We start from the raw sequence: 14,079 nt of genomic DNA, 5'->3' as shown, positions 1-14,079 counted from the left end.
TCAAAGGACACAGATTAAAAAACAACATTAATGCCCAGCACGGTGGCTCATGCCTGTAATCTCAGCACTTTGGGAGACCGAGGTGGGCAGATCACATGGTCAGGAGATCAAGACCATCCTGGCTAACACGGTGAAACCTGTCTCTACTAAAAATACAAAAATTAGCTGGGCATGGTGATGCGCACCTGTAGTCTTAGCTACTTAGGAAGCAGAGGCAGGAGAATCGCTTGAACCCAAGAGTTGGAAGTTGCAGTGAGCAGAGATTATGCCACTGCACTGCACTTCAGCCTGCGTGACAGTGTGATTCCGCCTCAAAAAAAAAAAAAAAAAAAAAAGGCATTTGTTTCATTTCAAAACTATCATGTGGGTAGTTGACATGGCATGTTTTAACATCGTTTCAATGAGTTCCAACTTGGAGGCAGGGGTGTTCCTTAATCACTATATGTTCTTAAGAGAAGGTTGGGGCATATGAGAGTCAAGCAGTGGGCACAGAAAGAGCCACAGAGGAACTGAGTGGATTATTAATGAAGGGAAATAACAGTTGTCACAGTACTGTTGGCTTTGAGTTCAGTCTTGTTATTCTTTGAATTTCTGATCCTTTGCTCAGGCTTTTTAATAGTTCCTGATCTTCTGTATATGAGAAAGTTTGTGCAGAAACTCTTTTGTGTGGGCTACTTACAGCAGCTACTGATTAATGTAAAACTTTTCTGTGTGCTCCTTTGGCAGTAATTATAGCATTATTACTCTGCTGAAAATCACAGACTAAATTCAGCATTACCCATCTTTTTATCTGTCATTTGTGAATTTATTATATGTTGCCTATTGACTTTTAGGTCTTTCAGACTGTACTTAGACTTTAAAGTGTTTGGATGGGGCAAATTACTTCATTATATTTTACTAAAAATTACTAGATTTACCTGGTTTCTTTCTTTCTCTTTTTTTTTTTTTTGAGACAGAGTTTTTGCTCTTGTTACCCAGGCTGGAGTGCAATGACGCTATCTTGGCTCACTGCAACCTCCGCCTCCTGGGTTCAGGCAATTCTCCTGCCTCAGCCTCCTGAGTAGCTGGGATTACAGGCATGCACCACCATGCCCAGCTAATTTTTGTATTTTTAGTAGAGACGGGGTTTCACCATGTTGACCAGGATTGGTCTCGATCTCTTGACCTTGTGATCCACCCGCCTCGGCCTCCCAAAGTGCTGGGATTACAGGCGTGAGCCACCGCGCCTGGCACCTGGTTTCATTTTTAAATGAGCATGCATATCACAAAGCCCTGTCAAAATGAATGCCCACTTTGCAGAACCGTTAGGCCCAGACCACACATAGAGTATGCTTAGAATTTCTCAAGTACCTCTGAATCTGTTTTCTTACTGCCATTACCATATATTTTGACATGGAGCTAACCTACATCGACCCTTTTGTCTTGGTTAAGTATAATTCTTACTCTGACAGCATAATGTGCACCTAGTTCAGGAAAGGTTTCTGCTGATTAGAGAAACTTTGACTGTAAATTTGACAATCAAGCATACTTAGGTAAGTGAACTCTTCTAGTCTAAAAAGGTGTAAAAATGCCACTGGTTGCTGCTTCTAACAAAGCTGGTTTGAGACTAGAGTGGTCTGGTTTGAGACTGGAACCACAAGGATTTATATGCCGGTAAGGATGTCTAAAATGGAGGTACTAAATATTGACAGTGGCTCCACTACTTCCTAACTTTGTGACTTGGGTGAGTTACTTCTTTGTGCCTTAGTTCTTCCATCTGTAGAAAGGATATAATAGTATAGTACCCATCTGGCACCTACATTACTGTGAGTATTAAGTAATGTAGTATATGTAAGTGCATTAGCATAACACCTGGCACATAGTCATCTGTAAATTCCAGTTTCTATCATTAATATTCCATGTAAAATCTTTATTCACGTATCTTCATTATTTTTCGGTCCAGGGATTCTTAACAGAAATACATAGTTCTTTGAATTTTTATTAAAAAATGATTATAGAATGCTAACTTTGAAACTTGTTAGGAGTTTTTCCTAACTTATGAGGAACAACTGTCAGGGATGTGATAATGGATCGCCGGTCTTACCGTACAACTGTAAATATATTCATAAGTGTTTATACGGTTAAAGAATATATGTATAGTCACTATATAGACTTAGGGCCAAATATTTAGCCATCCATTTTATGCCTTTATCAGAAACGTTATTTTAGTTGGTAGTTTTTTCCAATAGATGTAAGAAAAACTGATAAGTAATACTGATGCATTCAGGATTTATTACATGGAGTCCTGAACAAAAAATTAAACTGCAGTTATTTTAGGTTCTCTAACTTCATCTTAGTTTATAGGGTAAGTAAAGGGAAGGGGAGAGTGATTGATGTGGTTATTTGACTTTTTGTATTTGACTTCTAAATGAAAATTTTATAGGAACTAAATTTGATTATCAAGATAAAGTTTTTCTTTATTTTCAGATTTCAACTATTGCAGAAAGTGAAGATTCACAGGAATCAGTGGATAGTGTAACTGATTCCCAAAAGCGAAGGGAAATTCTTTCAAGGAGGCCTTCCTACAGGTATGGAATTTAATAGAATCAAAGATGTGGAGGAAGTCCTAGGTAGTTGCGGAGACAGAGATGTCAGAAGACCATTAGTTGCTGAAGTCAGTTCCTTATAGATTATTCTCTTCATCTTGAGTTACTTGTCTCAAATAAAGTGAAGCTTATCCTACATAATAAGAGCACTTATTACTCTCACCAGTCCTGATATTCTCTTTCCGTTTCTGGTTCTGTAGACTGTACTGACTGCCTTTCTGTTTAAAAAGTTTGGGGCCGGGCGCGGTGGCTCACGCCTGTAATCCCAGCACTTTGGGAGGCCGAGGCAGGTGGATCACGAGGTCAAGAGATCGAGACCATCCTGGTCAACATGGTGAAACCCCGTGTCTACTAAAAAATACAAAAATCAGCTGGGCATGGTGGCGCGTGCCTGTAATCCCAGCTACTCAGGAGGCTGAGGCAGGAGAATTGCCTGAACCCAGGAGGCGGAGGTTGCAGTGAGCCGAGATCGCACCATTGCACTCCAGCCTGGGTAACAAGAACGAAACTCTGTCTCAAAAAAAAAAAGAAAAAAAAAGTTTGGAATACATTTGTTAAGGTTATAGCATTTAAAAGTTATAAGCCAACTCTGAGGCTCTGTTATTTATCTACTTAGTAACACATTTCAAACCATTTTTTATTCCATGGTACTTAACAGATATTTATTTATTAATTTAATAGTTGTCTTGGGGTGATGCTTTACCAACATCCCCTAATTTTAGGGGTAGTTTACTATAATTTTTATGTTCAGCTACAGATGTTGCCTAGTCCATGCCTTGCCTCCAAGGTGAACCAAAACCATTTTTTAATGTGTAAAAATTAGCTCCACATTAAATATCTTCAGGAAGGGCAAGACTTCAGCTTTAATAAACTTCAGACTCATAATTATCTTTCTTCTTGTTAGTATAAATTATTTTTATTTTTATATATTCCTATTTTTCAAAGGGGTGATCTTTTCCCCCTCACTTGGCTATTAAACTAACTCTTTTCTCTGTCCTCACAATTAAGAATCCTAAGTGACTAACAATAAATTGATTTTGAGGTCTTATGAAATCTTGTATTACCAGTATATGTTATATGTATTTATATTTATAATTTATTTTAAATATAGCTAGTGTTAGATTTTAACTTTGAAGTATATCTCATGTTAGTATATAACACATTTGATCCTAAAGCAAATCCAACCAAATACTACAAGTAATTACATAGGTAAATATGAAAGCCAGGATTATTATACTACTTTTGGTTTGTAACTCCTCTTTTTTTTCTGTGATTTAAAAGACAAAGGGATAAAACAATAACTATAAATTTCTGTGACTAAGCACATATATGAAGATGTCATTTTTGATAACAGCATAAAGGAGCAGAGTTTATAACTAGTTTATTACAAATTTAAGATACCAAAAATTACTTGGGATAGGGTTTTTAGGGGTTTTTCCCCCCTCTTTCAGTGTGATTATGTTATTCATTTGAAATATGGTATGGTTCCTTTGTTTTTGTGTTCCATTTTAGAGTTTCTCCCCCCATCCTTGTTGATCTTTTTTTTTTTTTTTCTAGTAAGGGAAACATTTAACACTGTACCAAAAGTCAGAATTGCACAAAAAAAGTATACTCAGTAGTGCCTCCCCATTTTTTTTTTGTCATTTTCATTTCTTTCCCACCCATCCCCAGTAAATAGCTAAATCATTAAGCTCTGGCTTATCCATTCTGATTTTTTGTCTTGAACAAATGAGCAGATACATGTATATTTTCTTATTTCCCTTTTTTCCTGACACACAAGATATGCTATATCCATTATTTGGATGTACTGTAGTTTATTGAACCACTCGCCTACATATGGGCATATAGATTGTTTCATATATATATATAAAATTTTTTTTTGTATTTTAGACCTTGGATATATGTTTCCAATATTTTGCAGTTACAAACAGTGCCAATGGGAATAATCTTAAGCAAGTTTATTTTCATATTATTGGAAGTGGGGTGAATTCCTGGAAGTGGGATTGAGGCATGAACACTTAGGTTTCCTTAAATGTCACCAAATTCCTTACATCAGGGTTGTGCCAATTTTATACTCCCAGCAGCAATGTATGAGAGTATGGTTTTTTTTGTAGCTTTGCTAACAGATATTGTTACACTTTTTTATGTTTCCCAATCTGAGGACTGAGAATTTAAAAATCAGGTTTTGATCTTTTTTCCCCTTTGTTGATTGTTGACTTTTTACTTTCCAACTTTGTGTGTGTGTGTGTGTGTGTGTGTGTGTGTGTGTGTGTGTGTGTGTGTTCTTTGAGATATAAAAGTTGTTTTTCATGTAGTCAGTCTTTTTACTTCCCTTAATTGCACCCTTCCTTACATTCAGGTTAAAGATAATTCAACCTTTTTTTTTTTTTTAGTACTTATTTGGGTTCATTTTGACATCTAGATCAATCTCTGACCCATTAAGAGTTTATTCTTGTAATTTATATATTTTAAACTTCTGTCGGCCAGGCACGGTGGCTCACGCCTGTAATTCCAGCACTCTGGGAGGCTGAGGTGGGCAGATCACCTGAGGTCAGGAGGTTGAGACCAGCCTGGACAACATAGTGAAACCCCATTTCTACTAAAAATACAAAAAAAAACTTAGCTGGACATGGTGGCAGTGCCTGTAATCCCAGCTACTCAGGAGTCTGATGCAGGAGAATTGCTTGAACACAGGAGGCGGAGGCTACAGTAAGCCAAGATCACCCCACTGTACTCCAGCCTGGGCAACAGAGCGAGATTCCATCTCAAAAAAAATAAACTTCTGTCCTAATCACTAGCAGCTTTCTGTCAGTTTTCTCATCTTTATTATTTGTATTTAGCCAATAAATTTTACTTATATTTTTAATTATTCTAGTTTTCCAATTTTCTAGGAAAATTTTGAATGACTTATCTTCTGATGCACCAGGAGTGCCAAGGATTGAAGAAGAGAAGTCTGAAGAGGAGACTTCAGCACCTGCCATCACCACTGTAACGGTGCCAACTCCAATTTACCAGACTAGCAGTGGACAATACAGTGAGTAATAGATAATATCTGTTTCAAAAAGTGAGGAGAAAAGCTAATGGTTGCATTCTCTTCCAAGGAACCATATTAAGTGCCAAGTCTTTCTCAATTTTGCTGCCATTGTATTTCCTTTACTCTTCAATTTGCAGAGGTCTTTAATGGTAGTATTTTCTTTTCTTCAGAGAATCTTAGGATTAGTCAAGTGTATAAGCCTTTTAGATGTCCTTTTGTTTTTTTACAGATGCATAAAAAACCTGAAGTTTTGAACCACTAATTGAGACCCTAGGTTTTAGTCCTCATGTGTTGAGAGAACATGAGGTTTTTAGATTAAAAAAAAATTTTTCTTGAATATATCTCGGTATTCATTTTCATAGCTTGTCTTGCCTTCTGAAAGTAGCATTTTAATACCTTAGTATTTAATGTTTCAGGTGGCAATGAGGGTGGCTTGGTTTTAGTCAGCACATTCAGTTATTCCTTTTCATCAAAAAGTAAGATACTTTACTTTTTGGCCCACAAAAAGCAAATATTTCTCTTACAAAATTATTAAAATGTTTTCATTTCTATGATGTCTGAAACTTAGGTCTGTCTTCTTATCTTTAACCAAAATCTGTTACAAGACACTTTTGAATTTTTTTTTTCTGTAGTGCAGTGGTGCGATATCAGATCACTGCATCCTCCACTTCCTAGATTCAAGCAATTCTCCTGCCTCAGCCTCCTGAGTAGCTGGGACTACAGGCATGCTAATTTTTGTATTTTTAGTAGAGACAGAGTTTCACCATGTTGGCCAGGATGGTCTCTATCTGTTAACCTGGTGGTCCGCATACCTCGGCCTCCCAAAGTGCTGGGATAACAAAATCAGCCACTACACCCGGCCTTGAATTTTATTTTGTTTGATCAAAAAGCATTTATGTGAGTGGTACTTTTTTTTTCTTTTTCCTTTTTTTTTTTTTTTTTTTTTGCCTCTGAAAGTACTTTATTCACTCAGTGATAATTTCACTTGGATTTGTTCATTAAACCCAGTGCTGCCCATTCATATCCTTTCCCCCACCCACCCTAGTTACAAATTAAATGTACACATTGAAACCTCCTTATTGAGTTAGTTTCCTAATGCCCTGAGGAAATCTGTATCAAAAATAGAAGCCCAGCACAGCGGCTCATGTTTGTATTCCCACCACTTTGGGAAGCCAAAGTGGAAGGATCACTTAGCCCTCCAGGAGTTCAAAACCCCATCTCTATTTATAAAAATAATTTAACAATTAAGAAATATGCATAAAAGTTTGACCCCAATGTTATTTTTCAGTTCCAGTTCAACCTTGGTTTGCATAATTTGCATTCCCAATTGTATTAAAGACAAGTTCTTAAGTAGCAAACTTTTTAACTCTGCCAACACTGAAACTTTTGAGACTAAGTAGAAAGAAGGCATTTTTGACTAAGCTTTTTATATTGACTATGCTCAGTTAGCTTAGTCATCTTTTTTCTTCTTAAGATCTTTGTGGCAGATATAAAGTACAACTCTGTACCTACAACTCTATGCGTGTATTTTTAGTTGAAGCCTCATACCAGATACTTTTAGTTATTCAAGATGTGTATTGTAAGACATTGATACATGATCTTTACTTTTCCCCTACTTCAGCATACCTGAGGGATACAACATACTCCTGTCAGTAGCAGATTCACTATTACAGAGATTCTCACTTGAATTAGGAAACATGCTCTTAAGAGGCCTATCAGAATCTAAAAAGGAGAAGTGAAGGGTAGAGAAGTATCACTGCCCCCATAGATGTTTAATTTGGTACACTCCTCTCCTCCAGTAGCTGAAATCGCTAGTTTTAAGAGATTAAGCCAGGCATGGTGGCTCTCACCTGTAATCCTAGCACTTTGGGAGGCCCAGGCCATGGATCACGAGGTCAAGAGTTCAAGACCAGCCTGGCCAACGTGGTAAAACCCTGTCTCTACTAAAAATAGTGTTGGGCACCTGTAATCCCAGCTACTCAGGAGGCTGAGACAGGAGAATTGCTTGAATCCTGGGAAGGGAAGGTTGCAGTGAGCTGAGATCGCACCACTGCACTCCAGCCTGAGTGACAGAACAAGACTCCATCTCAAAAAAAAAAAAAAAAAAAGAGAGAGAGATAGAGAGATTAATATATTGAAATTTTTAAAGCTTTGTTCATTATTTTTATCCTGGTCCTCTCTGTGTATACACACATGGCTTGATGAAACTGATTTAACATGTTCTTCTTTTCATTAAGAGCAATGTAATAAATACATGTACAGCAACATTTATATATTTCTTAACTTACACAGTCAACATGTTTGTCAGAATTCACCATAGATATATAAACACACATAGTTACGTATATTGTTTCTTTAATAGTTGCATTGTGTTTCACTGTGTAAATACAGCATTTATTTAAACATTCTCTGGCTGATGAACATTTAGGACATTTCTACTGTTTCAGACAATGCTATTTAAATACCCTAAGAGTGGAATTATCAAATTAGAGCATATCCTCCCCCAAGTCCCCTTCCAGGTGGATGCATAAATTTCCACTCCTTCCTTAAATTGATCATTTTTCTAAACTCATGCTGTTTCTAGATTTATCTGTTCAGTGATCCAGATAGTAAAGTCTTGTTAGTGATCCTGCTCTTAGGTAGAAAACATATGTCTGCCATTTTGAACTTGAATTTTTTTGTTTCACTAAATAAAACTATGACTCATGATGTTTCCCTCTTTATTCAGCTACTCAGATTCTTAGCTAACTTTTAATTGTATTCTTTTCTTAGTCTATATTTTCTTCTAGAATTGTTTTATATAACTTAGGATACATCCATTACTTCTTTTTATTGTTTTAATGAGTTGTGTTTTATTGAAAGGTATCTCAAATCCTTTTGAAATATGAAGTGTATACATAAATACTATAGAGAAGAACCATGTTCAATAGGATCAGACTTCAGTTTCCAAAGTATTTTCATATACATGACCTCATTTGATATTTGCATTAATTGTACTTACTGGCTAGAACCCAGATGCTTTTATTTTTATAGAAGAGATAACAGAATCAAATAACAGTTTAGTGATGGCTGGGCACAGTGGCTCAGACCTGTGATCCCAACACTTGGGGAGGCCAAGGTGGGAGGACTGCTTAAGGCCAGAAGTTCAAGATCAGCCTGGGCAACAAAGCAAAACCCTATCTCTACAAAAAAAAAATATTTTTAGAAAATTAGTGGGGCCTGATGGCCTGTGCTAGCTACTTGGGTGACTGAGGCAGGAGAATCACATGAGCCCAGCAGTTAGAGGCTACAGTGAGCTATGCTCTTGCCACTGCACTCCAGCCTGGAAGACAGGACAAGACACTGTCTCAAAAGAAAAAAATTAAAACAAAAAACTGTTAGTGATGGAACTGACACTATAACCCAGTCTTGTCATACATGAGTTTACTATTTCTGCTTCCTTCTTCCCACCTTGAGGTCACTGCTCTGTAGTCAAGAAGAAAGTGGTATTTGTTAAATACGGTAGAATTCGCTCATTAACTCTAAATGAGAAATTGTAGTTTGATTCTGTTAACCTTCTGATTCTTACAGGTAATCATGCAAAATTAATCTTAGAATAATTCTTACTCTTTTTTTTCCCCTTGCCTAAGATAAGTAAAACTTCTGGGATTAGCTAAACTAGATCAGTGCATATGCCAATATCTTAATTTTCACAAGTATCATTTTGCTAAGCTAATCACACTGTAGCTATTAACCCTTCTTATTTCTTAATTGGGCAGTATATAATCAATTTTCCATGTACAGATGACTCAGGCTGTTACCATTTCCCATAGCTGGTGGACAGCTGATCCCAAACTAATTCCCTTCTAGTGGACATTAACGTGCTTAAGTCAGGCATGTTGACTTTCCTGCATTGTTTACTTTTTTCTTCTTCAGGTAAAATCAGTTATGCAGTTTTATATGTGATACTGTGATTTCTGGTCCTTCTCTTTCTGAAAAGTTTGACCCCTACAGAGGGAGAATTGTCTAGGGAGGATATTGCTACCTATCTAAAGAATGCTTCTTCCAAATAAATAATCTAATTTTTAAATTAAATTTTTCTATGTACTGTAGCATAAAGGTGATTTAGTTTTTCATAAAGTGAAATATCTACTAGTATGAGCAAACGACTGATTTATTGTTTAACAAGTGAATGGCATGTGTGGTTAATTAGGGTATAAACAACAAAGGATTCTATATGAGAATGTTTGGATATGTATTAAATTAGAAATGACAGTAAAACATTTTTTTCTAAATGATGATCTTGAGTTGATTTTAAAATTTCATAAGAGACTGTTAATAATTAAGTTCCATAGGATATTTCAGTTGTTTCATTTAGTGGATTCGATATTGTTAATGAATTTTTACAACAGTTAGGGAATAAGATGCACTGATGAACTGCTTTATTAATTATATGTTAAAACAACCATTTATTGGGTGCCTGTTTCGTGCCTGTCACTGTGCTAAGTGCATGAAAGTAGATAAGAAAAATCCTACTCTCCAGAAATTATTTACTAATGGGACAAGTATTAATACATTGTATAGTTAATGCTCAATGTATTAATACTTGTCAGAACCTCCTCGGAACCAAATAACTTCAGAAGGAATTCAACATTTTCCCATTTGCCTGTTTTTAAAAAAATTGTTAACAGCTATTATTATTATAAATTATAATGCAGTTCATAGAGTGCATTTCTATTATAGAAATTGAATATGGGTTTCCTGAGAAGCAGGTAACTTGAATATATCAGACCTTTCTTGGTGATGTTATTTGCTGTAATTTCTCCTGGATTATTTTACAAATTATTCTACATTGGATTTTAGTGTTTTAAAAGTCTTATATGATATTATTTAACTTGTAACTATAAAATCCATTGGATTTTAGTTGCCATTACCCAGGGAGGAGCAATACAGCTGGCTAACAATGGTACCGATGGGGTACAGGGCCTGCAAACATTAACCATGACCAATGCAGCCGCCACTCAGCCGGGTACTACCATTCTGCAGTATGCACAGACCACTGATGGACAGCAGATCTTAGTGCCCAGCAACCAAGTTGTTGTTCAAGGTAAGCAAATTCAGAATTCACAGGTGTGGTAAATTCTTCAAAATACTAAAATTTTATAAACTCACAGAAAAAGTAAGTATCATTTTGCAAAGCACTGTTCAAATGTAGTTAACATTTCTTCAATATAGATAGTATTTTTCCATGAACTCTTCCATTATTCCAATTGGACCAAAATGTCATGGCATAAAAACAACTATTTTCAGTTTTAAAAATATTACATCTGCATTTAACACCTTTATTATTTGGGGTACAAGAAACAGGGTAGGTTAGAAGGAAAGACCAGGAAATCAGGAGTTAAGAAAGATGGATTCTATAACTAACTGCATGGATCTGCTATGACACCTTGAGTAAAACCCAGCTTCTCTGGGCCTCAGAAAAGTATTTTGTTTGTTTCTTTCATGTGTCAAATAAGAGTTGCACTAAATCTCTGAAAAGAATCTTCAGAAGTTCAGGATTCTGTTTCTCTGCCTTTTATTCAAAAGAAATTTAAATCTTCTTTGCTAAAATCATCAGTTTTTATTATTATTGTTTTTTTTTTCTAGAGACAGGGTCTCGCCATATTGCCTAGGTTAGCCTTTAACTCCTGGCCCCAAGCAATCCTCCTTTTTCGCCTCGCAAAGTGCTGAGATGCCTCTCCACTTGACCCAGTTTTTATTTCATATGAAAACAGTATACTCCACAAGAACTTATACCAGTATGCAAATCTGCTGCTCTTTAGAGAAACAGTAGTCGTTAAATTTTTGACAAATTATAGAAGTTGCTTTTTTGGTTGTTGTTTGTTTTTGCTTTTTTTTTTCCCTGTGTATTTCAGGACTCCTTATGGATAGCAGTTAACCATTTTTCTTTGGATTTGTTTGAATATTTGAGGAACATAGTTAATGCCAGCTTAGAAATTTGCTGACTGAGGAAATAATAATTTGTTTCTGAAAATATTTTTATAAATAATAATGCATTTTGCCTGTGTTAGGTAATAATAGTTGTATTCTTTTACCATGGATAATTGAAGAATCCTGAAACACCAACTGGAGAGAGTCATAACTTATTTAAAGAACCCTAATGTTTACAGAATATATTCTGTTATTAAACAAGTATTTGAAAAAGATAATATTTTGCTTATTGATGAGAGTAAAACACCTTTTCACTTTACATGCAGGTACTCAAAAATTGTAAAGCAGGATGTCAGTGAATTTGAATTCTGAACGTCAGTTTGAAGATGGTAACATGTTTAGTATATAAATCTTTTCCACTCAAACCATACATTTTAATTGATATTAATAATTAATATGAATAATTTTATGAAGACCTTCAAATTAAGTAACATTAGGTTGCTTATTCTTAGGAGAACATACTATTATGCTGTTTTTAGAAGCAGTTTGACAAATAGTGATTCTGTTTGTTTTTACAAATGGTACATCAGTTAGAAAAATGAAACTTCAGTTTATTTAGCTATTATCATTTACATTAAAACAGTATGTTTTCAAATAATATAACTGGTATCAAGTGATACACTTTTTCATACTTTCAGTTTTGTTTCAATTAGAAATTTATAATAGTTGACCATAATGCTTTATTTTCTTTTTCATTTTGCTATTTTATGAAAAATCATGGTGGTTTTTATGTCGTGGCAAGAGTCTACTTGAAATTTTTTAATATGAATTTACCAATATCAAAGGAAGACATTGAGGACTATACTCTATCTAGGAAGATCATCCAAGCTGTGCCCCACTTACCTTTTAGACTTAAGGTTGGTAAGCATGTTAACGACAGAACGGAACTGCATTCAAATGAAAAATACAGTATAAGATCCAGCAGATATAGGTTGCTGTAATAAATACATTACATTGGGAATTATTTCTTAGTAGTGGTGCAAAGAGTGCTGATTCTTTCAATACTTTAGCCAGAATCATCTTTTCTTTTTTGTTTCCCTTTTAGTCCAAAATACATGCCTAGATTGATGATTGATATATATGATTGAATCAAGTTGCAATGTTTCTGTCTTACACCATGCTCACTATTTTTTTCAGCTGCCTCTGGAGATGTACAAACATACCAGATTCGCACAGCACCCACTAGCACTATTGCTCCTGGAGTTGTTATGGCATCCTCCCCAGCACTTCCTACACAGCCTGCTGAAGAAGCAGCACGAAAGAGAGAGGTCCGTCTAATGAAGAACAGGTACATAGACTGCATTGACTTAGACTGTTGTGGGTCACGTATGTCTTCACATTCTGCTGGATGTGTGTCTTTACATCTACTGGTAATAGGATCTTTGCATTTTTTTTTTTTCCTGGCAGAAGTAATGGATCTTGCTAAATTTTCTTTATTTAATAAGCTGCACTTATATGGCTGTAGGATTATGGGTCAATCTTTGGTTATGGAGTAGTTTTCTTTTTTTTTTTTTTTTTTTTTTTTTTTGAGACGGAGTTCCGCTCTTGTTACCCAGGCTGGAGTGCAATGGCACGATCTCGGCTCACCGCAACCTCCGCCTCCCGGGTTCAGGCAATTCTCCTGCCTCAGCCTCCTGAGTAGCTGGGATTACAGGCACGCACCACCATGCCCAGCTAATTTTTTGTAGTTTTAGTAGAGGCGGGGTTTCACCATGTTGACCAGGATGGTCTCGATCTCTTGACCTCGTGATCCACCCACCTCGGCCTCCCAGAGTGCTGGGATTACAGGCTTGAGCCACCGCGCCCGGCCAAGGAGTAGTTTTCTTTCATGCAGTTTCCCCACAGGAGATTTAATGCACAACTAGCCTATGTTTGCACTCCAACCAGCTAGCCAGGTTACTTTAAAATGGTTTCATTTCATATGTAGTATTGTTCAAGAAGATCAAGAGTTTCACATATGTGTATTAGCTGTGTGTTAAGTTTTATCTATATTAAATTCACTTTATATAAAGTAAATGTATGGTAGCCAGTTCATGTTTTAATGAATATTATCTTTACTCAAAATAATAACATTTTAATATCTAAAGATTCTTCAGAAATACATTAATTCTAAGAATACCACGTTACGGACAAAAATCTTAAACTATAGTCTTCAAAAAATGATACATTCAAAATCTATGAAATGTTGGTAAAGCAATTCTCAGAAAGTAACTTCATTGCTATAAATGATTTTGCCATCAAAAACAATAAAAATAAGTTACTAAATATTTAGTTTAGAATTCTCATGTAGAAGTGACTGAGGCAGAAGAAAATGAAAATAAGGATATGTAAAGGTTTAAAAAGTTTGAGATTGGTAAAAGTATTTCACTGTTCATCCCAGGATGCTTCAAACACTGATAGAGTGAAAGAAGCAGGGCTTCCAAGTCCTAGCCACATCCCTCCATTTTGGGATAACATATTCCTTCTATACCTCAGTTTTGTAAAATG

The 14,079-nt window shown here is 35.8% G+C and overlaps 1 protein-coding gene and 1 long non-coding RNA gene across 6 annotated transcripts in view; both read left to right on the top strand.

The window, feature by feature from the left end:
- Positions 1–14,079, top strand: part of CREB1 (cAMP responsive element binding protein 1) — a 77,168-nt gene that overhangs the window by 35,995 nt on the left and 27,094 nt on the right. For 2 of the 5 annotated variants that reach the window (XR_004269097.1, XM_032278464.1), the window contains 5 exons: positions 2,467–2,567; positions 5,477–5,619; positions 10,523–10,705; positions 11,859–11,921; positions 12,730–12,880. Coding sequence is in view for 4 of the 5 variants with exons in the window: in XM_032278464.1 (XP_032134355.1) it covers positions 11,882–11,921; positions 12,730–12,880 (191 nt within the window). In the remaining variant the exon portion in view is untranslated. The other 3 variants (XM_032278462.1, XM_032278463.1, XM_032278465.1) reach the window with 2 other exon arrangements.
- On the top strand, positions 12,876–13,621 carry LOC116551880. Its single transcript, XR_004269098.1, has 2 exons — positions 12,876–13,087; positions 13,409–13,621. It is a non-coding gene; the product is annotated as an uncharacterized LOC116551880 (long non-coding RNA).

This window comes from Sapajus apella, unplaced genomic scaffold, assembly GCF_009761245.1.
Source record: "Sapajus apella isolate SASKATOON/1434 unplaced genomic scaffold, GSC_monkey_1.0 scaffold10, whole genome shotgun sequence".
NCBI classification, from domain to species: domain Eukaryota; kingdom Metazoa; phylum Chordata; class Mammalia; order Primates; family Cebidae; genus Sapajus; species Sapajus apella.
This window is presented reverse-complemented; position numbering and strand designations above follow the sequence as displayed.